Source organism: Pipistrellus hanaki (genome assembly GCF_964339955.1).
Source record: "Pipistrellus hanaki genome assembly, chromosome: 18".
In the NCBI taxonomy this organism is placed as follows: Eukaryota; Metazoa; Chordata; class Mammalia; order Chiroptera; family Vespertilionidae; genus Pipistrellus; species Pipistrellus hanaki.
The window spans coordinates 3,300,842-3,325,487 of record NC_140520.1 but is presented as its reverse complement, the minus strand read 5'-3'; the positions used below and the strand labels follow the sequence as shown (position 1 = coordinate 3,325,487).

Below are 24,646 nucleotides of genomic sequence, written 5' to 3'. Positions count from 1 at the left end.
CTCTGTTCGCTGTGCCTAAGTCATGGTGACTCGAGCAATAGGCTTTGTCCGCTGTTCTAGGAGAGTCAGTCTCTTGTAGAGACATGTGGACGTTAGTCCTTGAAATGGCGCTGGACGCCTTAGTAAAAGAGGTTCTGAAAGCCCTCACCTTCCCCAATTACAGCTGCACACGGGAGTCAGATCCCTGCTCCTTGTCCCGTATTACTCAGCCTCAGCTCGGAGAAGTGGCTCTTTTCCTCTTTGCTGTTTGAATCCACCTGCAGCCGCCGGCCTCATCATCTTAATGACGCCGTTGACACTCATGAGATTTAGAAATTGTTTGTAGAGTGGTCACATAGGCAATAAATTTCTTATTATCTTGCAGCTTGGACACTTTTTCACCATGTTGACGGCATTTTAAATATATTCGTCAGTTTTCCCAAATCCTAACTGAAGAAAACTTGAAGAGTTTCCACTTGAGGACTGAAGTGTGACTGCCAATTATCAGGTCAGTATCACCACCATCATTCCCCACCCTCATCCCTCCCCCCACCCTCAGCAATCTCCCTGCCATCCTACAACATAAGGCAGTTTGACTCTCTTCATTTATATTTCATGCAAAAATGTATTGCAGTGTCTTGTGTATTGAGATGACGTTCAAATGAATAGAAAAGCCAAGAGCTGCTAAGTTTTAATATTAATAAAGAAAGGTTATTGGAATATAAAAAAACAGATCTGATGGGTTTTGAATTATTATACAGCTGTGGACCTTTTTTCTTTCTTTGTCATATTTGTATTGCATTCACTTCCTGCAGACACTAAGCTAAATGGGTTGGTACATATTAGCAAAACGTTCCAGATCCGAACATTTGTGCGCCGGAGGGATTTACAAACGTAGAGATAACAAGCCAGGTGACTCAGCTGACAGCCTCCCCATCGCCGTTCTTCTCTCAGGATGCTGGCGCCTTTTCACAAGGGCCGCTGGAGGGGTTTCTGAGGTCACTGGCTTGGCCGCCCCTAACTGTGGTGATACTGCTCTCGGAGCTGCGTTGGAAAATGAGAGAGGATAGTAGTGATTAATAATTAAACCGCTCTGCAGTTTGTATCAGGAACTTGGCACTGCGCTCTGCTTTTATTAATGCAATCTCCACAGTAACGCTGTGCGTTAGATACCCTCCTCCCCTTTCAGGTAAGAAAGGTGATAATCCGAAAACTCGCCCAAAGTTACACAACCAGGAAGACGCAGGCCTGGCACCTATCTGATTGCAATGCCATGTGCTCTTCCCAACATTCCATCTCCATGAAGTTTAGCTTTATGAGGTTTATTGTTGCTTTTTAGTTCTCACTTTTAAAATAACTGCTGTGAGCCCTGGCCGGTGTGGCTCAATTGGTTGGGCCCCATCCCATGTACCAAAAGGTTCCCGGTTGGATTTCTGGTCAGGGAATATGCCTGGGTTGAGGACTTGATTCTCGAGAGGGGGCGTGCAGGAGGCAGCCCATCCATGTTACACTCTCACATTCATCTCTCTTTCTCCCTCTCCCTTCCTTTTTCTCTCAAAATCAGTAAACTAGTCTTTAAAAAATAACTGCTTTGAGATCTCTCTCTAGCACTGATGTGAGAATTACTCATTGCTAAAACCCCCTCGTTAGAAAGTCAGCCCTTCAAAGGCGAAGTTACATTGCACGTATGTTACCGTGTGGCGAAAAGGTTTGTACAGCTTGTCAAAACATAGTCTGACAGCACAGTGAAGTAGGACTTTTCTCCCTGTTTCCTCCACCTGAGGCATAGCTCTGGAGGGAATCAATGAGTCCTTTGTGTGCCGCCCAAAATGTAATGTTCTCCTCAGAGCTGGGAATGACTGGAGGGTGTGGGAACCAGTCCTGCCGGGACTCATTCTACAGAAACCTATAGGAAAGTGGTCTTTGCTCTGCTTTGGAAGTTATAAAATGTATTTTGCCATAACTGCTGGTCAAAGGACCCTGAAACAGCCATCTCATTTCTATGTGTGGTTTGTGGAGAAATGAATCTTGTGGAAAAGATAGAATTTGTGCCATGAGATTTCCCATTTAACATATTTCAAAAGGTACAATTCCTTACAGAAATGGGAGCTTGAGTGAAATACATTCAGTAGTCTGGCCAATTAAGCTGTTTAAAACAGCCCTAACTGGTTTGGCTCAGTGGATAGAGCGTCGGCCTGCAGACTGAACAATCCCAGATTTGATTCTGGTCAAGGGCATGTACCTTGGTTGCGGGCACATCCCCAGTAGGAGGTGTGCAGGAGGCGGCTGATCGATGTTTCTAACTCTCTGTCCCTCTCCCTTCCTCTCTGTAAAAAAAAACAATAAAATACATTTTTTAAAAAGATGTTTGAAACAGTATATTTTTAAGAAGTCATTTAAAATTATTTTTTGCATATTGGTTGCATTTAAGTTTTATTTTGCTATATGAAATATAAATATTGTGATATTCTCTCCGAAAGTAGACAATTTAAAAGAAAAATCTCTCAGCGAACATTATCTTTGCTCAAATTTGATTTCAACCAGTTTCCGAGGGATGCCAGCATGTTTTATATGCGAGTTTTGAATCTGGTTATCTAAAGGTGGGAAATCTTTTTATGGTATAACAATTTTTGGTGAAATACTATTGATTGTAACACAATTTTACCTGAATTTCTAGTGAACAAAATTAGTGACTAACTCATTCAGAGAACCTCTAGGATGCTTGCAAATATGCCTAGAGGAAAAATGATAAAATGTATTTCTTGTGAGTAGTGATGAAATCAATAAAGTGAGTTTTATTTTCTGAAAGCATTTTATACTGTAATAGTTATACTGCTTGTCTGTCTCAATTTATTTTTCTTTGGTCATACCAAGTTAACTCTGTCTTCAGAGATTGTCTGATTGTGTCTCTGTTTTAGGCCTTCAGGATGAATCTGGAAAAACTCAGCAAGCCTGAACTCCTAACGCTGTTCAGTATTCTTGAAGGAGAACTAGAAGCCAGGGACCTCGTTATAGAAGCTTTAAAGGTACGTTAACAAGGGGAAGGAGATGCCATCATACGTTTTTTGGAAGTTGTTTCATTGGTTGTAATTTATTTACCAGGATATTTCAATAGCCTGTTTAAGTCAGAGGCCTGGGCACACTCACTGACACTCTCAGTGGCAGCCACCTGTGTGGTGGTGGTTTAGGGACACTGGTGAAGCCTTCTGTCCCCAAAATACTTCCTTTGATCTCTCTACCTGATGTCTGGACCTTGAACTTCATTGTTTAGCTCAGTAGTTTTAGCTGTGTTTGAATGCCGTCCCCTTGATAACCTGCTGAGACCTGCTTCCTTTAAAAAATGTACATAAAGCCATGGCCAAGAGGCGCTCTGGTTTTCTCTCTCTCTCTCTCTCTCTCTCTCTCTTTCTCTCTCTCTCAAGTTAATTTTAAAAACATACCCTTGGCCTTGGGTGAGTTTTTTTCTTTTTTTAAGTATATGCACCCCCCCAAAAAAATGTATCTACACCATACACCACAATTCAGGATATAGTGTCTGAGATCAAGGGCCCCATGAAGACCGTCCATGGATTCTCTAGAGTCTAGACCACAGAATAAAAATTCCTACTTTTGTTTCAGTATTTGATATCCATTCAAATGAAAAGGGGAGGGATGTTAACTGTACTTTCTACCCAATTTTGTTGTAAACCTAAAACTGCTCTAAAATATATAGTCTAATTTTTTAATAATTATTTTTACTGATTTCAGAGAGCAGGGAGAGGGAAAGAGAGACAGAAACATCAGTGATGAGAGAGAATCATTGATCAGCTTCCTCCTGCATGCCCCCCACTGGGATCAAGCCTGCAACCTGGCGTGTGCCCTTGACCAGAATCGAACCCGGGACCCTTCAGTCCATAGGCTGATGCTCTCTCCACTGACCAAAACTTGCTAGGGCTATAGTCTAATTTTTTTTAAAAAATAGGAGGGGTAGGGAATAACTCCTTTTAAGTGTCATAAATTTTTACACCTTACTAAGGATATTTTCCAATCTTATTGAAAAATATATATTTTTATTGATTTCAGAGAAGAAGAGAGAAGGGGGGGAGAGAGAGAGGGAGGGAGGAGAGAGAGAGGGAGAGAGAGAGAGATCATTGATGAGAATCATCAATTGGCTGCCTCCTGCACACCCCGCCCTGGGGACCAGGCCTGCAGTCTGGGCCTGTGCCCTGACTAGGAATCAGTGCTGACCACTGAGCCATACGGGCCGGCCCCAATCTGGCTTGGGATGATTTTGAGGAGGGGGAGACCAGGACGTCCGGTCTAATTAGCATATTACGGTTTTATTATTAGAGATATTATGTTAATATATCAGAGTTCATATGAAACGCCTTTGTTGAAGATTTCCTTAGAGCAACAAAGGTCATTTCTCTCTGCCTTTCTAGGGGGCCCCTAACGTCACCCCCTCTTCAGGGCTCAGACAGAGGCTGCCTCTTTTCTGTCCCTGAGCTTTCTGTCTTTCCGCCCCGCCCGCACTGACACAGCAATGTGTTCCTTCCCTCCGTCTGGGTAGTCTTTTCTGGTATTACTCTGAAAGTATAATTGTGACAGAAATGAAATCTAAACCCGTTACTTCTACATGCTGTCAGGTTTTGAGTGGCATTAATTTATGTGATTTAAGGCGGACTGGAAAAGACTGACATTTCCCTCTAATTAAATACGCTTCGGGGCAGTTTTCCCCCAGAAACTGTTGCTTGTGTGTCTTCCTGGAGCTTTGAAATGTGCGATAGTCACCGTCGGTGCTTTCGTTTCCCCAGAGCGCACGAGGCACTTCCCCTACGGTGTGGGGGGGGAGCCTGCCTTCTTCCCTCCCTTCTGCCTCCGCTTGCATGACTTGCCTGTGATTCCTAAATAAAAATCATGTTTATGCCCCTGACACATGCCAGTCATATATGTTCAAGTGTGATGCCAGAGCATAAATGTGTGACCTCAGTCCAGTCATCCCGTCTGTCTGGAGCAAAGCGTCCTTGTCTGTAATAAGAGGTTCGATTCCCGACTGGGCACATGCCTGAGTTGCAGGTTCCCATCCCCAGTGGGGGGCATGCAGGAGGAAGCCCGTTGATGCGCCTCTCTCTCTCTCTCTCTCTCCCTCTCTCCCTCTCTCTCCCTCCCCTCTTCCTCCTCTCTAAAACCAATAAAAACATATTAAAAATAAAATAAATGATTAATAACTAATATTGATATGTAACACTATAATTTCCATGCCATTACAAACTCCCACATTGTAGGGTTCATTTCTCGTTTTCCCTTTAGTTATAGTCTGTCAGCGTATATCACGTTCCCATGTCCAAGAACCAGCCAGTCTTTGCTAATCTTTGGACCGGATGTCTCTGGATGCCCTCAGCAGTGCCCAACTTCTTAATGACGCCCCTGCTAGCATGTACCACATATGTCATCATTCACTCGGGGCAGTGACTCATTTCTGTCACGTTCACAGACCTCCTCTGACACTGCTGGTGATGTCTTCCCTTCCCTGAGCACTGTATCCTATCCCCCTCCACCCCGTCCACGGACACCAGCAGCCCCACCCTGCTGGAACCCAGGACCCCCTCCCCTTGCTCACCCCGTGTCAGTCTGGTCAGTGAGGAGAGAAGGAAGAGGACGGGGGAAGTCTGAGCTGGTTCCTAGTCCTCACTCCCAGTGCCTGTCGTTTCTCCCACCTCCTTCCCCTGGCTCTCTGAGACGCCCTGTTCTCCTCACCATCGGAGTCACCACTGAGGCCAGCAGAGTGCCCCTCACTCCTCGGCCGAGCCTGGAAGGACTTGGTCTGTGGTGACCCTTTAGAACTCAGACAGCGTTTCCAGGCGCAGCCGCCGTATACATAGCGGTCAGAGCTTATTAAGTGGGCTCTCCGGAGGGTCTGCTGCTGTCCATGCTGGGGCTCCAGGAAGCAGCTGCCCACAAACGTCCCAGCTGACCCCACAGAAACTCGTGGGCCCCAGCCCCCACCTCATAACTGGGGCGGGGGTTTGGGGGTGACTGCCTCGAATGGAAAAAAAATCAAAGGACGGCCTTATTTTCTCTTTGCTCTTCAGCCTTAGAAACCATACAAACCCATGAGCTTTCTATGTCCGCTTTGCTAATCTTTATGTCCTAGCACCCAGCACAGCGCCTAGGACATAGAAGCTCAGTAAAAGCCTGTTGAGCAGAGGAACTGGTTGTGCCGCTGTGGTATGCTGCTTTAAAAGGCCGCCATAATATTTCTAAGTGGATGTTGTGAATCACTGAATCGTACAGCCCGTTCTTATGTGTGCGTTAGCGTGCTCGCCGCCTTCTGGTTTCACTGGTAACAGATGCGCAGGTGGTGGGTGCACATGTTTTTTCTGCAGGGATCCAACTTTAGTTGGTTTAGGCAGCTTCTGCCTAAGCTGCCTAAAGCTTGAGAAGCTAGAGCTATAATTAAGGGAGCATTTTGCTATGAAATACCACGCAGAGTCCAGCACAAGTGTCTCTGGTCAGCGCGCACGGCTCGGGGGATAGAGTTCTCTCTGGGCCTCAGCTGTATGAGTTAGCCTCCCCGGGAGCCGTGCGTCTCGAACAGGCTATTGTTAGACGAAGCTGGAGCAACTGGGCTCCAAATCGTTTGAGTCCTTTGGGAAAAAGCAACTGCCGTCACAGATGAGGTTACACTGGAACCTCATTTTATTTGTGGGACAGAGTTTGTTTTGTTTTGTTTGTTTCTTTGTTTTGGTTCTGTGATACATCAGGATTTACTGCATTATTTCAGTAGCTCTTGCTTACCAGCAAACACTTGTTAAACTTCTTGACTAATATGGCAGCTTACTCATTTTATTCCTTTTCATATGTTCTCACCCAACGATATATTTTTTGTGGAGCTTTTTTGCTTTTTAACTGATTGAGAGAGAGAGAAACATCTATCGGTTACCTCCCGTATACCCCCAAGGATCGAACCTGCAACCTATGTATGTACCCTGACTAGGAATCAACGGCCTTTTGGTGTATGGGACAACACTCCAACCAACCGAGCCACCTGGCCAGGGCTGGTATTCTTTCCAAACTCATGTGTAGTGAGTTGAAAAGATCTTGGTCTGTGTTCTAAATAGCTATTATGGTTTTTCCTTTTTGTTTAAGTAAAATACCTTATCTTTTTTTTCTTTTTCTTTTTACCTTCAAAATAGATTTTTTTTTTTCCTGGACATAAAATCTAATGTCTAACCTTGCATCTCTGAACAAAGCCTTATGGTTCACTGTAGCTGCTAAATATATAGTAGGTCACATTGACAAGGGTTAGGTTTATACAGGAATATGTTATCAAGTTCCCAGAGTGTGTAAGTAGATCCTACCTATAGAGTTGTAATTATTTTTAAATTTTTTTAAATACACACACATACACACACTATTGATTTCAGAGAGGAGGGGAGAGGGAGAAAGAATAGAAACATAATGATATAATTGTTGATCAGCTGCCTTCTACACACCCCCTACTGGGGATGGAGCCCAAAACCTGGGCATGTGCCCTTAACTGGAATCAAACCAGGGACCCTTCAGTCCACAGACTGATGTTCTATCCATTGAGACAAACCAGCTAGGGCTGGAGTTGCAATTATAAGAGCTTTACTCATTTCCCAAATTTCCTGCAAAGCGCCAGGTTGCAACCATACCCTTCCAGAGCCCCGTAGTTATGTTCCCTTTTCTCCCCCAAATACAAAAGCCTCTTCATTCTTCTGTTGCAGCCAAGACGTGTTTGGCATGGAACCAGGGAGGCCAATAGAAAATAATGTAATATTCAGCCTCTTCTGTGTTTGAAGTCTAATTGTTATACAGAGCCCATTTATACTGTATTTGGACCTAATTGGACTTTATATAAAGTGATTTTCTGTTTCAGAAGGGATTACATCACAGGAAAACATTCTTTATGAAAGTCTTTCCATCTGACCACTCTCTCTTCATGAATGAAGACTCTAGAGAAATCCCCTCCACAGTGAGAGCGAATCACCCCGCTGGTGAACTGTGTGTCCCAGGGCTCACTCATTCATTCCGGGCAAATCGAGGAGATGGCCTCCGAGCTGGCCTGGCTCCTCCAGAAGACGGGGGACCTTGATCGATAGCCATTTAGAAACTTAGAAAGTAGATCTGACCGCGAATAAAAGTTAAATCAGATAGTTCGTTTATGACTCTTCCACATCGGGTATATCTGCACATCTTAGATCAGATGCAAAGCCACACTGAGCTCTGACTCAGTAGAATCCCCCCCATATTTACTAGCACCCTGTTATGTTAAAGCATTATTTAAATTGCTTGCACAGTAATGAAAGTTAAAGTGTTACAACTTCCACGTAGAATTAACTTGAGGAGTCTTGAATTCCTTTCCCCTGATGTCTCCCTCATAAAACAGGTATAACTTTGAAAGCGTGGGGTAGGGTTTTGCTGTTCTTGGCCCACGGCCACTGCAGAATTCCCCAAGCAACAAGATTTATAGACAGAAACATGGCAGACAGGACAAAGTTAGAAATATATTTAGTTAAACTCTGGTGTGTGAGAGTTTTTTAAGCAGCCAGGGGTGAAGAATTAAAAACCCAAATGTTATATGTAGGTCTGTGTTGGAAACAACAAATGATTTGCAGTCATGTCCTGTTTTATTGTGCTCCGCTTCAGTATTGTGCTTTGCAGATAATGCATTTTTTACAAATTGAGGGTTTGGGACAACCCAGCCACAAAAGATTACGGCTCACTGAAGGCTGAGATGATGGTTAGCATTATTAGCAATAAAAGTATTTTTAATTAAGGTATGTACCTTGTGTTTTGTTTTGTTTTTTTAGATATAATGCTATTGCATACTTAGAAGACTATAGTGCAGTGTAAAGATAACTTTTTAAAAAAATTTTAAATATGGTTTTATTGATTTTAGACAGAGAGGAAGGTTGAGGGAGAGAGAGAGAGAAACTTGGATCGGCTGCCTCCTGGGATTTGAGCCTGCTGCCCGGGCACATGGAATCAAACCAGCGACCTCTCGGTGCGTGGGACAATGCTCAGCCAACTGAGCTACGCTGGCCAGGTTAAACATAACTTGAATATGTATTGGGAAACCAACACATCCATGTGACTCACTTTATTGCAGTGGCCTGGAACTGAACCTGCAATATTTCTGAGGTATGCCTGTACTTTTGCTGAAAATATTCTTAAAATAATAAAAGTGGAATATGCTAATTAGACTGGACGTCCTTTCCAGACAAAGCATCAGTGGGCGGGGACCACGGCAGGCAGGGGCCGGGGCCAAGGCTCTTGCACAAATTTTGTGCATCGGGCCTCTAGTAATAATTATAAAGTAGCAAAGATATAGAACAAAACAAAAAAAGTATTAGGTAAAGTCTGTAGCTCAATACCACAAACACAAGTTCCCTGTAAGCAGAGCAGACATCTGCTTTTGGTCATGGTTTTGTGCCTGTTATGGAAACAGATTATTATAAAGGCTAGGCTGAGATGAGGAAGGTAAAATTGAATTTAGCAAGCAGCATACACTGTCCTATATTAGTAAGCCTGTCAAGAGTGTTTGCATTAAAGAAGAAATCAGAACATACTGTGAATGGACTCAGAGTGGATGCATTCTTCAGCTCTGATAAGCCTGGATCTAATATTATTCTTTGGCCAAAATGATCTCATTTTGATAGTTGATTTTTCAGAAGAGCTTGTAGGATTGGGGTAGGTAATTTAGACCTTTGATAACAATCACATGTACGTAAAAGCTGAAACTGAGAGAAGTCCAGTTTCTGCTTGGATAAGAGAATTGGAAAATTAGGAAGCAAACTGTTTTATTTAGGAAGTTGAATTATAAGATTTTAGATTTATATTCATAACTTTTCCAATGAAATATGGTTTAGAAGGGAATTAATCAGTGGCCTTTTTGGGCCATATTTTAATGTGTTTTTATAGTTGAAATGGCCAGGGGTTTTTTTTTGTTTTGTTTTTTAATCCTGCTTATAAAAATAATCACAATGTACTCTCCAAAGCAATACCATTCATTTAAGTGTAGCTGTTAGGAGCATGAGCTTTCAAATCAGGCAGACAGACTAGGTTTGAGCTCTGCCATTTAGTCCTTGTGTGTGAGCTTGGACCAGTTCCTTACCCTGTAAGCAGTCTCTGTATGTTTGTGTGGTCAGAGTGAGGAGTAAATGAGAGCAAATGCCATGAAGGTGCTCGGAGCTCATTCACTGCTAGTTATTCTTAGAACATAGGTACATTCCATAAAGTATACTGTATTCCCGTATACTGTGACATGCTGCCCTTCGTAAGAAAGATGAAGCTTTCGATCTTGGTTCATTGACGGGGCTTGCGCGTTAGCTTGTTTTTCTTATGGGAATTGATGGCTTTGAGTTGATCCGTCCCTGCCCCCACAGCCAAAAGCATGTGTTTGGAGACAGCTGGCAGGGTTAAGGGTGCACTCTGGGGCATGAAGCAGATGTTACGTTATATTCCCGTTTCTCTCTTCATAACGAAAACAGGAAATACAGGGACAGTGTGGACGCTTTTTAGGATGGGCTTTTCCCATTGATTTATTTCTCTGTTTGACTTGGCATATTGTTATATTTTGTTTTTTAAACCAGCTTTATTGAGGTATAACTGATATACAGTAAGCTGCATATATTTAATGTGTACAAGTTGATGTTTTATGTATATATTCCCCATGAATCTGTTACTGGAATCATCATGAACAAATCATCACTGAGTATAATTATCTTGACATCCATCCTTATTATTGTATTAATACAGTAGTTCATTCCTTTCATGGCTGAGTAGTAGTCCAGTATATGGATGTACCACGGTGTGTTTTGTCTGTTCATCTGTGGATGAACGTTTTTATTGCTTCAGTTTGAGACTCTTAAAAATACAGCTGCTATGGACATGCACACACCAGGCTTTGTATGGGCATGTGCTTTCATTTCTTTGGATAAAGACCTAGGAGTGGAATGGCTGTACTGTGTGGTAGGTGCATGTTTAACTTTTTAAGAAACTGCCAAACTGTTTTCCAAAGTGGTTATACCCTTTCACATTCCCACTAGCATGTGTAAGAGTTCCAGTTACTCCACACCTTCACCAACACTGGGGATAACCAGTCTTTTCATGTCAGCATCTCTAATCTACACCATTAAAGCCTGAGCGATTGTTAGTGGAGCGACCAGAACGACCAGTCGCTATGATGTACACTGACCACTAGGGAGAAGACGCTCAATGCAGGAGCTGCCCCCTGGTGGTCAGTGCGCTCCCACAGAGGGAGCGCCGCTCAGCCAGATGCCCGGTTCACAGCAGAGGTGGCGGGGGCCTCTCCTGCCTCTGTGGCAGCGCTGAGGAGCAGTGAGCAGGGGGGTGGTAAGGAGCAAGTGGTCCCAGCCTGGAGACAGATGTCCGCCTTCCAGCTGAGGGACCCACCCCCCGCCAGTGCAGGAATTTCGTGCACCGGGCCTCTAGACTGTATAAAAGCCGAAACAACCATTCCACTGGTAGCTATGATGCACACTGACTACCAGGGGCAGATGCTCCAAGTGGTAGCTTAGCTTGCTGCTAGGGTCCAGCCGATCGGGACTGGGTGAGAGGGGCCGGACGCACCCTGGACCCCTCCTGCAGACCCTCCCCGGCCCCATCTGTGCACTGGTGTAAGGGACCCCACCAGTGCACGAACCCATGCACTGGGCCTCTGGTAGGCATATAATATTTCATTGCAGTTTTAATTTGCAGTTCCCTACTAATTATGTTGAGCATCTTTTCATATATACTTCTTTGCCATCTGTGTTGTCCTTTTCGCTGAAGTATTTGTTCAAATCTTTTGCCCATTTTTTAAACTGAGTCACTTGTTTTCTCATTAACTTTTGAGCATTTCTTCTATGTCTGAATACACGTTCGTTATTAGCTATATGCCTTTCCTCCCAGGCTGTGGCTTGTCCTTTCATTCCCAAATGTATCTTTTTGAAAAGCATAAGGTTTTCACTTTAATGAAGTCCAATTAATTCTTTTATGGATTTTGCTTTTAGTATCACGTATAAGAAATCTTTACCTAAACCAAGGTCAGAAAGATTTTCTCCTATTTTCTATAATTTTATAGCTTTTACGTTTATACTTCAGTTTATGATCAACTTCCATGAATTTTGTTACATGGTACATGTGGATCAAAATCCTCTTTTTATTTTTATTTTTCTGCATATGGATATCCGATGGTTCTAGTACCATTTGTTGAAAAGACAGTCTTCCAGCCAAGACCGGTTTGGCTCAATGGATAGAGCGTCGGCTTGGGGACTGAAGAGTCCCGGGTTCGATTCCGGTCAAGGGCATGTACCTTGGTTGCGGGCATATCCCCAGTAGGGGGTGTGCAAGAGGCAGCTGATCAATGACTCTCTCGCATCGATGTTTCTAACTCTCTATCTCTCTCCCTTCCTCTCTGTATAAAATCAATAAAATATATTTTTTAAAAAAAAAAAAGAAGAAAAAAAAAAAGAAAAGACAGTCTTCCTCTGTGGAACGCCTTGGCACCGTTGGCACAATCGGTGTCTCGTGTTTGTGGGTTTATTTTTGGAATCTGTTCTGTTCCATTGATCTACTAATATTTATCTATCTTGATGCCAGTAATTGTCCTAATTACCGTGGCCTTATAGTAAGGCTTAATCAAGTAGTGTTAAGCCTCCAACTTTTTTTTTTTTAATATATTTTATTGATTTTTTACAGAGAGAAAAGGAGAGAGATAGAGAGCTAGAAACGTCGACGAGAGAGAAACATCGACCAGCTGCCTCTTGCTTGCCCCCGACCGGGGATGTGCCCACAATCAATGTACATGCCCCTGACCGGAATCGAACCTGGGACCTTTCAGTCCGCAGATCGACGCTCTATCCACGGAGCCAAACTGGTTTCGGCAGCCTCCAACTTTTATTGTTTTAAGTTTATTGATTCGAGAGAAACATTGATTTGTTGTTCTGCTTATTTATGCATCGATTGGTTGGTTCTTGTGTGTGCCCTGACTGGGGATCAGGACAACCTGGCCAGGGCAAGTTGTGTTGTTTTTAAAGTTGTTTTGGTTGTTCGTGGTCCTTGGTTTTTCCATAATTTTAGAATCAGCTTGCCAATTGCATGTTGTCTCCATTTCTCTTTTTTCCTTTTTTTATGGGGCAACTAGAAATAACCTCTGATTAATCCCACATCACAAGGCGAACACATGCAAGCGAGACACAATAGGAGGAAGTCAAAGGAACAGGAATAAGCTGTTTCCCTTTTCTATTTGTTTTAGTTTCAGGCTGAATGGATCAGTGAAGTCCCCCACTGCTGCCATTTTCGAGAACATTCCCCGCTGGTCAGGAGCGGGAGCAGAGTGCTCTCAGCGGGTGGCACTTTACAAGCAGGGTGCCTCCTTTCTTTCCTCAAAGGCATGTCCGTTACCTGAGAAATTTGCTTATTCTTCTGGCACCTTGAACCTCTGGCACCATTTGTAATGTGAAAGGTGATATGATAAAACAATGGATAGCAAGTAACTGACATCAGACAATTATTGATTTCAGAGAGAGAAAGAAACATCAATGATGAGAAAGAATCATTGATCAGCTGCCTCCTGCACCCCCCACACTGGGGATCAAGTTGGAAACCCAGGCATATGCCCTGACCAGGAATCAAACCATGACCTTCTGATTCATGGGTCGATGCTCGACCACTGAGCCACACCAGCTGGCCCATGCCGGTCCTCTTTATTCATTCTATCCCGTCTCCACGTAGCCCTGCACCGTCCTCTCCCCCAGTAACCCCTTACTACTACTTAATAAACTTCTAAATGGAACACTTCTCCTCCTCAGCCAAGCTGGGGCCCTCTTCCCAGGATCATACATCGGAGCAGCTGGTTTCCTGCCATGTTCCGTTGTCATATCAGGCTGTTTGCAATGGAAGAATCTTGCTTGAAAGACGTTTGAGAGTTCAGACACATCCCACAGTCACACATCTCCCACAGAATCCTCTGGAAGAGGAAGGAGATCCCTTTCCCATCTTATTCAGGGAGCTCTTCTGCAGGATTGTAATCGTGGGGTTAGCTTCTGCAGTCACCACGCAGGAGGCGGGAGAGCCGGCACACATCCTCAGCGAAGGAGGTTGTTCAAGGTCACGGTGGCTTCAGGCACCACACACAGCTAGTCTGCAGGCCGGGCCTCTGAATAGACTCAGAGCCGCTCTGGGGTTGTGTGCCCTCTCAGCCTCATGGTGTTTCCTGTTATTCACTAAATCGCTGAGAGTCCCATTTATCTGCCAGGCCCCGCCCACTTCCAGGGCTGGCCTTTTCCTTCCTTTTCCTTGGAAGTGTAAGGCCTGAGCCTTAGAAAGTTCTGACCAAACAAACTGTACGCGGTGTTCCTTTAAACATTAACGATATTGTTTAGAAAACATTTAACTAGCAAAGGCAACTTGTTTATCTCTGCCGGTAGGTCTTAAACTTGTCTGGCAAATGGTCAGTTCCTTAAAAGCAGAGGGTGGGATCTTGCTTCAGTCAGATCCTTGTCCCCGGGTCATCGCCTACGTCCTTTAGCACATCCGGTCCCCAGCAGAGTCAGTGAGCAGTGAGAGCACCAAAGCATGTGCCTGGGGAGCGCCCGCGGTCCCGAAAATCCTCCCAACCTCAGCAGTGCGTATCCAACCGAACAGCACAGAGGTTTCTGTTTGTTTGCTGTGCTTTGTATATTTGATATTAGGCTGAACTTCTGGTTGGTAGACCTTTATCACATAAGTTAGTTTAAAATAAAATAATTATACTGATTCCTTGTTACTTTTCGTTTTTACATATCTATTATAAACTGTTGAAACTCATAGATTCAGGAGTCAGACTTGTGGATTCTTCTCGCTGTTCTAGAGTTTTTCAAACTTATTTGACAGGGACACCGTGAAAAATAGACTTTATATTCTAACCCCAGGGACGCGGGCGCGCGCACACACACGGACACACACACACACACACACACACACTCACACATACACACACACACTCACACACACACACACACACACACACACTCACACACACACACACACACACAGCTGTATTTTGTGCCAAAAGAAGTCCTTCCTGAACAGCTTTTTCAGTGTTCTGCAATGTTTTCTATTTCACTTTTAACCTACTGATTGAGACAAACTAAATTGAAGTTCATTCCTACAGAGTCCTGGGGAGTACTTATCTCTGTATTACTCATTTAGCTAACATATTCAGTACTTACTATACTATCATACCATCACTTTCTCCACTTAACCAGCTGGCTTTGTAACCCTGGGAAAGCCACAGTTAATGTTCAGTGTCTCCTGTGACACGCAGACACACCGGGCACACCGTAGGTTAGGCGAGAGCAGGTGCGGAAAAACGGGGTGCTCGGCTGGACAGGCAATACTCACTCCACTGTCAGTGCCTCCTGTGCTGTTTCTGCTGTTCTTATCAGGAGTAACATAACTTTGGTTTGAACTCCCCCTGTTTTGGAATATATATACGTATATATCAATATAAAGCTTATATTATATATAACTTAAATTTCCCATTAGTGCTCACTACATTTTTTTAAAAATATATTTTATTGATTTATTACAGAGAGGAAGAGATAGGGATAGAGAGCTAGAAACGTCGATGAGAGAGAAACATCAACCAGCTGCCTCCTGCACACCCCCTACTGGGGATGTGCCGGCAACCAAGGTACATGCCCTCGACCGGAATCGAACCCGGGACCTTTCAGTCCGCATACCGATGCTCTACCACTGAGCCAAACCGGTTTCGGCAGTGCTCACTACATTTTTAAAATATTTTTTAACGAGATATAATTTAGATACAGTCTAAATTATATCTCTAGTTTAAAAATATAAAAAATATATAGTAGCCGAAACTGGTTTGGCCCAGTGGATAGAGCATCGGCCTGCAGACTGAAAGGTCCCAGGTTCGATTCCAGTCAAGGGCATGTACCTTGGTTGCGGGCACATCCCCAGTAGGGGGTGTGCAGGAGGCAGCTGGTTGTTTCTCTCTCATCAATGTTTCTAACTCTCTATCCCTCTTCCTTCCTCTCTGTAAAAAAACAATAAAATATATATTTTTAAATATATATATATTAATATATATATTAATGCAGCAGTCACCAACTGGTGATCCAGGACCACTGAAAGATTGGCGGCCGCTGGTGTACCGTACAGATCTTAAGTGGTCAGTTTAGTAACCTTTGACAAATGCACACAGCCATTTCACCTCCTCCCTGTGAAGACAGAAACAGGCTCACCATACCAAAACGGAATCTGTGCCCCTTCCTCATCAACCGTCCCCTCTCCCCGGAGACAACCACTGTTCTGATTTTCTCGCCATTGATTAGTTTTGCCTGTTAGGACACAGAGTGTATTCTTTTATATCTGGCTTTTTGGTTTTGTCTTGTTCAGTATACTAATTTCAAGGTTCATCATTATTGTTTTCCAGTTCATCGGTAATTCATCCCTTTCCATTGCTGAATAATATTCTATTGTATGAATGCATCGCATTTGTTCTATTGATTGATATTTCATTGTTTCCACTGAAGCTAGCATGAGGAAAGCTGCTGTGGATAATTGTGTAAAAGTCTTGGTGTGGATATATGTTTTCATTTCTTTGGGATAAATACTTAGAGGTGGGATTTCAGAGAGGCATTTTTCTAACTTGATGAGAAACTTCCAGATTAATTTCCAACGTAGTTACACTTTGGAAATGGGCCACCAGCCCCAGTCCACCTTCTGATGACGTAGCGCTGGCCACCAGCTTGACTGTAGCCTCCTGAGGCCCAGCCAGAACCGCCAGCCCAGTCCCTCCCAGGTTCCTGACCTTCACAAACTATGACATGAAAGCAATGTTTACTCTTTAAGCTGCTGAGCTTTGGGGTAATTATGCAGGAATAGATGACCATTACACCCTTCCACTAAGGCTTTTCTTTCATTCTTATCTTAACATCCATTTTTTATCATTGTCCTTACTAGTTGTGCTATTACCAGTAAACCTGTCATCCATACAGTTTGCCTGATTGAGGTATTAAATTGATTGAAAAATACTATGTTCTGTCTCCCATTTTCCCATCCAGTGTTCAGTATCATAAATATAGACCTCCAGTTCACTGTTCCCGTATGAGAATGTGTTTAAATGAACTGTTTTGTGACAAGGAGCCTTTTTAAAATTATTCCGCAGATTCTTTTCATTTATGTGCAAAGCCACCAATTTGGTACAACTTGTAATTACTATGCAAGTGATCATGGAATTACTGGGAACCGTCAGAGAAAACAGACAGCTTAACCACTGTCCTCAGAAGTCTAAGGCTCACCAAACCAGCTCCCTCCTTCACTCGGCGCTCGGTGGTGCTTATTAATTATACAGGATAATAACAGTGCGGCTTTTAGAAAGTCATATTTCTAAGGATTAGTTAACTACATACTCAAACCTGAGAGACGGCTTCTCAGCAGATCTAACGTCAAGGTCATGAGCTGTCCCCCAGCTCCTGCTCTTGTCCCTCTTCTCCATGGGGTTCTGACAAGGAAAGGTCACAGAACACACAGGTTGACAGGGTTTCTTTGGGGGAGGGAGTTGCGCTGTGAAACCACTGTGGGTACAGGATCATTCCTCTGACCTCTCTCATCTTCCAAGCTCACCACCCCAGGGGGCAGAGGGGGTGGAGGCCGCAGCCGAACAGAGACGAGAAGACAGGGTGGGCCCTGGCAGCAGGTTAGAAGGGGTTTGTCTGCTCCCCTGGTCGTAAGTGCCTCTGCCCTCTCCACCCACCAACCGAGTGAAGTTGTTTGTAAAAGTCACAGCGAGTCCTGGGTTACAATCCAGAAGCATTTTTAGCATGCTTACTTATCTGCAGCCGCCTGGATGGGGCTCCAAATATGTAAACTCGCCACACTTCATGCCTAGCATATTTTAGAAATGCAGGACCCATAACTCAGAAAGGAAAGATCAGATACCCCTGAGGGTAATAACGCCTCCCCAGCAGAAGCCGGGGACACAAACCTGAGAGCCAGGTGCGAGGGTCTAAGTCCCAGTCTGACCACTTGCTGGATGAGTAACCTGGAGCAGGTTACCTGACCTCTCCTGCTAGTTTTCTCAGCTGCAAAGTGGAGATGAAGTCACCGCCTAAGAGGATTGTGAAATTTAAATAAGCTCATGTTACTGTGAATGCTTAGAACACGTCTAATACGCAGTTAGCTCTGTCTAAGTATTCTCGTTAATGTCATCCCGTGCCCCATTCTGATGTCATTTCTACATCTAGATGGCTCCATCGGATCTGAAGCCAACAGGTTCTATTCATACTACCCCTCCCCTTTCAGGGGTAACTACTAGCAGCCCCCTTTCCTCTTTAAAAAGCACAGTGCAATTCTTCTCTTCCCAGGCACAGCACAGAGACACTTTCATTGAAGAACGCTATGGAAAATACAACATCAGCGACCCTCTAATGGCTCTGCAGAGAGACTTTGAGGCGCTGAAGGAGAAAAACGATGGCGAAAAGCAGCCGGTCTGCACCAACCCCCTGTCCATCCTCAAGGTGGTGATGAAGCAGTGTAAGAACATGCAGGAGCGGATGCTGTCCCAGCTGGCCGCCGCCGAGAGCAGGCACCGCAAGGTGGGCTGGCCCGGGGGGCGGGGGCTGCGTAAGCTCTTGGGGAGACTTTAAATAAGCCTGATGCCGCCTGTCAGCTGCCAGTTCTCACAGGGACTCCGTCGGAGGCTCCCCAGGCCTCAGAGAGCCCCTTAGCTCGCCGTGGAGCCAGGAGGCAGGAGAGAGAACCAGGCCGTGGCACATGCTAAGTTAGGGAGTGTGCCAGACCCAGGCAAGACAGCATTCCTCTGGCCAGGGCACTCCAAACACTGGGTATGTTTTCTCAGCTCTCCATCATTCCAACTTTGGCAGCAAACCAGGGTGTAACCAAGCTTGTAGCTGAACGGAGCATTCTGTTTGCTTACTGACGTGATACATAGAAAGATTAACAGGTATTTGGGGAATGAGCAAGCGAGAGAGAATTTACCTTACGATAAGCCATTGAATTATTTTCATTTGTTTCGTTGCATTTCATTTCTCATGAAACCATAAAGAGTCCCCAGGGTTGTTTACCTTAAAGCTGTTCTGCCCTCGTAGGAAAGTGTGTGTGTGTGTGTGTGTGTGTGTGTGTGTGTGTGTAGGCCTTCTAGCCTAGTTCAGAAAGCAAACCTGTGCTTTCCTCATCTCTTTGGAATTCTAGTGCTTATGATGTTACTCTCATTCTTGTCATTTTCTGCTCAGATCTGGCCTGTAAAACATGCGTGGCTACAATCTGCTTTTTTTCCTTTTGACCATTGGTTTGGATTTATGCCCACCAGGGAGGACATCAGCGCAATTAGTAGGAAGCAACTTATTCTGGAAAACTGGGTTAGCAGCTGCAGCTTGATGGACCTTCGTTTACTTTTACGGTTACCTGCATTCAGGAGCCATCTGCTCACAACACGTGACAAATCGCTTAGGCTCAGGTCTCGCCCACGGGGTTCCTGTCCCCTCACACGGTCCACAGGGAAGGTCAGAGTGCGGGTTCTCACGATGGATGGGCCTCAGATGGTTCATGGTCCCCCTAAAAGTACACAGAATGCCAAAGACTTACTCATTCTTATAGAAAATGAAAATTTCCTCCTATCTTTCATTGCATTCTCAGAGTTGTACAAGACCCAAAAAAGTTTTTATCTTATTTTAATAAATATATTTTATTGATTTTTTTACAGAGAGGAAGGGAGAGAGATAGAGAGTCAGAAACATCGATCAACTGCCTCCTGCACACCCACTACTGGGGATGTGCCCGCAACCAAGGTACATGCCCTTGACTGGAATCGAACCTGGGACCTTTCAGTCCACAGGCCGAAGCTCTGTCCACTGAGCCAAACGTCTTGGCTTTTGCGTAGATTGTTTTATGAAGCCCTGACCTTCGTTAGACAGGCGCCTAGTGTTCATTGCATTGTAAGTGTGATCACATTCTTTAAAGGTGATCCTAGACCTGGAGGAGGAGAGGCAGAGGCATGCCCAGGACACCGCAGAGGGCGATGACGTCACCTACATGCTGGAGAAGGAGCGAGAGAGGCTGACCCAGCAGGTGAGCGGGGAGGCTGCGCGCAGCATCGGCCTGGAGCAGCCCTCCTCAGAGTCTGTCCTGCCAGCTGTAAGCTGGACTAGACAAAGCTAAGAGGTTCCTAACTTCAGCTTCTCAGACCCTCTAGTACGCCCATGCGCACTGTGAGTCTGCAGGGAAAAGACAGGGTCTTCTGCATCAAGCACATCTATGTTTTCATCAAATCTTTTTTTTTTTATATATATATATTATTGATTTTTTACAGAGAGGAAGAGAGAGGGATAGAGAGTTAGAAACATCGATGAGAGAGAAACATCCATCAGCTGCCTCCTGCACGCCTTCTACTGGAGATGTGGCCGCAACCAAGGTACATGCCCTTGACTGGAATCGAACCTGGGACCTTTCAGTCCGCAGGCTGATGCTCTAGCCACCATGCCAAACCAGTCCGCCCCTTTTCTTGATATAAATCACTGCCTGTGAAGCTGCTGTTCCCTAGAATACACTTTGGGAACACTAACGTCAAACACTGACTTTCTGACTTAGGACTCCTGGTAGAAACACATTTTATTTGTGATTTTTTTTTTTTTTTTTTTTAATCCTTACCCGAGGATATTTTTTTCCCATTGGTCTTTAGAGAGAGAGTGGAAGGGAGGGAGAAGGGGAAGAGAGAGAAATATCGATGTTAAAGAAACACATCGACTACTTCCTCCCGCACGGGCCCCAACTGGGATCGAACCTGCAGCCAAAGTACATGCCTGGGAATCAAACCCGAGACCCAGTGAGTTGACACTCTAACCACTGAGCAAAACTGGCCAGGGCAAAGCATTTTACATCACAGCCAGTTCTATTCACACAGGCCTGAAACAAAAATATCATGGAATCAGACATAACCCTTAAAGTACACATGGATATTTTCCTTCTGCTTTATCTTTTAAACGTCCTGGTGATGACTCACTCAGTTGGTTTCCCCATCCACGAATGGGTCTCAGCATTTGACAAATGCTGACCAAAGGGTTCTTTCACCTTCCCTGTAAGTGGGATTGGGGTAATGATTAAAACAATGCATCTGTGTGAAAAGGGATTTAAATGCAGCCACTGGTGTCCCGGTGTAAGCCCAGAGGGAGTTGTGCTGAAGCCTTAGGTTCCTTCTCCGGCGGCTCCCAGCACAGAGCCTCCTTCACGTGCTCAGGGCTCTGAACCCTCCACACTCCCGGAGCACGATGGTGGCTCAGGTCCCCACCAGCACCCCTGGGGCTTCACAAGAACTAGAGGGGCCTCCTGCCTCATCGAAGAGATTAAATTGTGTGTGTCTTTTTGTTAGAAATATCTGATCGAAGCTGGCTGGTGTGGCTCAACGGTTGGGTATCAACTAAGAACCAGGAGGTCGTGGTTCGACTCTCAGTCAGGGCACACGCCCAGGTTGTGGGCTTGATCCCCAGGGGAAGGTGGGGGGGTGCAGGAGGCAGCCGATCAGTGATTCTCATCATTGATCTTTCTATCTGTCCCTCTCCCTCTCTAAAATCAGTACAAATATATATTTAAAAAAAAAAATATCTGACCTAGCTAGGCATGTGGCACGCGTGTCGTCTCGTGTGCAAGAAGAGCTAGCAGGGCCCTCTAGCTGCGCCTGTCCGGCGTGTCTCTGTGTTTTCACTCTAATCGGGTGTGTGTGGTCTTGCTTCCCAGCTGGAATTTGAAAAGGCGCAGGTGAAGCGGCTGGAGAAGGAGCAGAAGAAGCTGTCGGGGCAGCTGGAGGAGGAGCGCGCCCGCCACAAGCAGCTCTCGTCCCTGCTGGTGCTCGAGTGCAAGAAGGCCAGCAGCAAGGCGGCCGAGGAGGGCCAGCGGGCCGCGGAGCTGGGCCTGCAGCTGGAGGGGGAGAGGGGCCGGGCGGGCGCCCTGGAGGAGGCGCTGGCCGCCGAGCGCAGGCGCGGCCTGCAGACCGAGGCCCGGGTGGAGAAGCAGCTGTCCGAGTTCGACATCGAAAGGGAGCAGCTGAGGGCCAAGCTGAACCGGGAAGAGAACCGGACCAAAACCCTGAAGGAAGAGCTGGAGAGTCTGAGGAAGATCGTGAGGGACCTGGAAGCTTCCCGCCAGAACAGCGGCTCTAATGAGCCGTCCAGGAAGCCAGGGACCACGTCTAAGGGCACGGCGACCGAGCCTCCCGGGCTGGCGTCTGTGTCCTGCCAAACGGAGGGCTTTCAGGCGGAGAGAACCCACGGGAGCAGCGTGGCCAAGACGACAGCCACCGGGCTGTCCGGCCCCACCACGCCCAGTTACTCCTACGCGAAAGCCAACGGCCACTTTGAGCCAGAGACGCCAACGACCAAGGAGTCCACCGCGGGCAGCAGCGTGGAAAGCCAGCCGGCTCCCCGGGAGAAGCCCGTGGGCGCGGCCCACGAGAAGGCCGTGGAGAACGGGGCGTGGGCCGGGGGCGTGGAGGGCCCGGGCCCCGCGCCGGGCCAGCTGCCGTCCGGCAGCAGCTCGCTGTCCCCCAGCAGCACCGCGTCCTCCTCCCTCACGTCCTCACCGTGCTCCTCCCCGGTGCTCACCAAGCGCCTGCTGGGGCCCTCGGCCAGCAGCCCCGGCTACCAGTCCTCCTACCAAGTGGGCGTCAACCAGCGCTTCCACGCGGCTCGGCACAAATTCCAGTCCCAGGCCGACCAGGACCAGCAAGCCAGCGGGCTGCAAAGCCCCCCGTCCCGGGACCTGTCCCCCACCCTCCTGGACAACTCGGCTGCCAAGCAGCTGGCCCGGAACACGGTCACGCAGGTGCTGTCCAGGTTCACCAGCCAGCAGGGCCCCATCAAGCCCGTCTCGCCCAACAGCTCTCCCTTCGGCACGGACTACCGCAACCTGGCCGGCACCGCCAGCCCGAGGGGCGACACCGGCCACTCCCCCACTCCGGGCAAAGTGTCCAGTCCGCTGAGCCCCCTGTCTCCGGGGATCAAGTCCCCCACCATCCCCAGAGCCGAGAGAGGGAACCCTCCGCCCATCCCACCCAAAAAGCCTGGCCTCACGCCTTCTCCCTCCGCTGCCGCCCCGCTGACCAAAACTCACGCCCAGGCGTCCTCCGGGGCCACCGCCGAGGACCTGGCCAGCTCTGCCATGGCCAACGGCAAGGACGCCGAGATACTCCTGCCTCCCAGCAGCTAGTCCCCGAGGGGTCTGCGCAGCTGACATTCCATCGATCTTGTCCAAGAGCTCGGAGTCAGATCATGTTATTTATTTTGACAGTAGCGGAAACCATCTGTATAATACATGGAGTGTATTTCACATTTTTGTATTTTTTTTAAGTAGAGACGTGAGGAGTTTGGGTTTTTATGACTCACCTCTTTGTGCTATAACGCTAGAAGGGCGCCTCAAAGACACCCCAAGCGCAGCAGTCACCGCGGTGTGGGGATGGAGGGAGCGGAGTGAGGAGCAGGTGGTGACTTGCTGTCTATTTTAGGACTAGAATCACTCGACACACATTTTGAATTATGCAGGAGTGGTTCATGCAGATTTTTATCCCAGATGAACATGTTTTAAAAGTGCCTGAAATAAGACTGCCACGTGAGTGTGATTCTGCAGCAAAAACACGAAACGGCTCGTTTTATAATAATTGCAGAAAATCAGATCCTCTGTGAATCCTGAATGTCAAACACAAGCACTGCTTTTAATCCTCTTTTACTGTTTTTGATACTACAAGCTGCGTAAGTGGAGTGGGGATCCTAAGGTGGGTGTGAACTCGCCACCAGCCAGAGCTTTTTAGACCCTGCGAAGCCCTCCTGAGCACTAAGGAGTCGAGGTGCTGATTTCCTGCACTCTTTCTTGAAAGGGTAATTCCCTCCCGGTGTCCTGTGTACATTATGGAATAGAATGAAATCACATCTCCATTCAAAAAAATGTCTTCAGGCATCTACTGTTTGTAAGGAACTTCTGATTCCGATTGCTATTACTTGAATAGGAACTGGTTACTCCTTCTGTATACAAGTTTTGCCACAGAATGAGATCTTTATTCTGGAATCAAAAAGCAATAATTTAAGATTCGCTCTTTGTAATATATAAATCAAAATTATATAGGTTTTACCAAGGTGTTACTCTTATTCTCCCGGCTGCCAGCACTTGGTGTCTGTCTGTGGAACCAAATTAACTTTTGCCTAAATGGAAGTATCACCTATCTGTATAGACACACATCCCTTTACGTGTTTAACACACAAATATTAGTGTGAATGTATCTTTGGAGTTTGCAATATCGCATAAAGGATGAGTAGAGATGCATGTTAAGATTACCTATCAAAGCAACCGGATGGGTCTGGAACCCAGTCAATCAAAGGAGCAGTGGTGCCCACAGGAGGAGGGAAATTCCACGTGAAGTCAGGTCTTCAGATTCATGAGAAGGCGGAGCCAGCCCTAGCCGGTGTGGCTCAGTGGACAGAGTGGAGGGGTCCCAGGTTTGATTCTTGTCAAGGGCACATGCCCGGTTGTGGGCTCAATGCCCAGTTGGGGGCGTGTAGGAGGCAGCTCATCAGTGATTCTCTCTCATCATTGATGTTTCTAACTCTCCTCCCTTCCTCTCTGAAATTAATTTTTTTTAAATTTTTTTAAA

At 46.1% G+C, this 24,646-nt stretch overlaps 1 protein-coding gene and 1 long non-coding RNA gene across 2 annotated transcripts; one reads left to right on the top strand and one right to left on the bottom strand.

Moving 5' to 3' along the window:
• The first annotated feature begins 365 nt into the window (after positions 1–365).
• On the top strand, positions 366–24,630 carry CTTNBP2NL (CTTNBP2 N-terminal like). The gene is made up of 5 exons (XM_084866221.1): positions 366–487; positions 2,898–3,005; positions 18,360–18,590; positions 19,975–20,082; positions 21,745–24,630. Exons 2-5 carry the CDS (start codon positions 2,907–2,909, stop codon positions 23,209–23,211), a joined length of 1,905 nt encoding a protein of 634 aa, XP_084722347.1. The 5' UTR covers positions 366–487; positions 2,898–2,906; the 3' UTR covers positions 23,212–24,630.
• LOC311612939 lies at positions 519–19,944 on the bottom strand. Its single transcript, XR_014793378.1, has 5 exons — positions 19,420–19,944; positions 17,981–18,103; positions 17,406–17,497; positions 15,373–15,445; positions 519–1,023 (listed from the first exon to the last, which is right to left on the bottom strand). It is a non-coding gene; the product is annotated as an uncharacterized lncRNA (long non-coding RNA).
• Positions 24,631–24,646: the final 16 nt, after the last annotated feature.

Excerpts from the sequence above, each read along its gene's own strand:
- CTTNBP2NL (XM_084866221.1), top strand. The coding sequence starts at position 2,907 with ATGAATCTGGAAAAACTCAGCAAGCCTGAACTCCTAACGCTGTTCAGT. Across the intron at positions 3,006-18,359 it reads TCGTTATAGAAGCTTTAAAG|GCACAGCACAGAGACACTTT; the intron begins GTACGTTAACAA and ends TTCTCTTCCCAG. Across the intron at positions 18,591-19,974 it reads CCGAGAGCAGGCACCGCAAG|GTGATCCTAGACCTGGAGGA; the intron begins GTGGGCTGGCCC and ends CATTCTTTAAAG.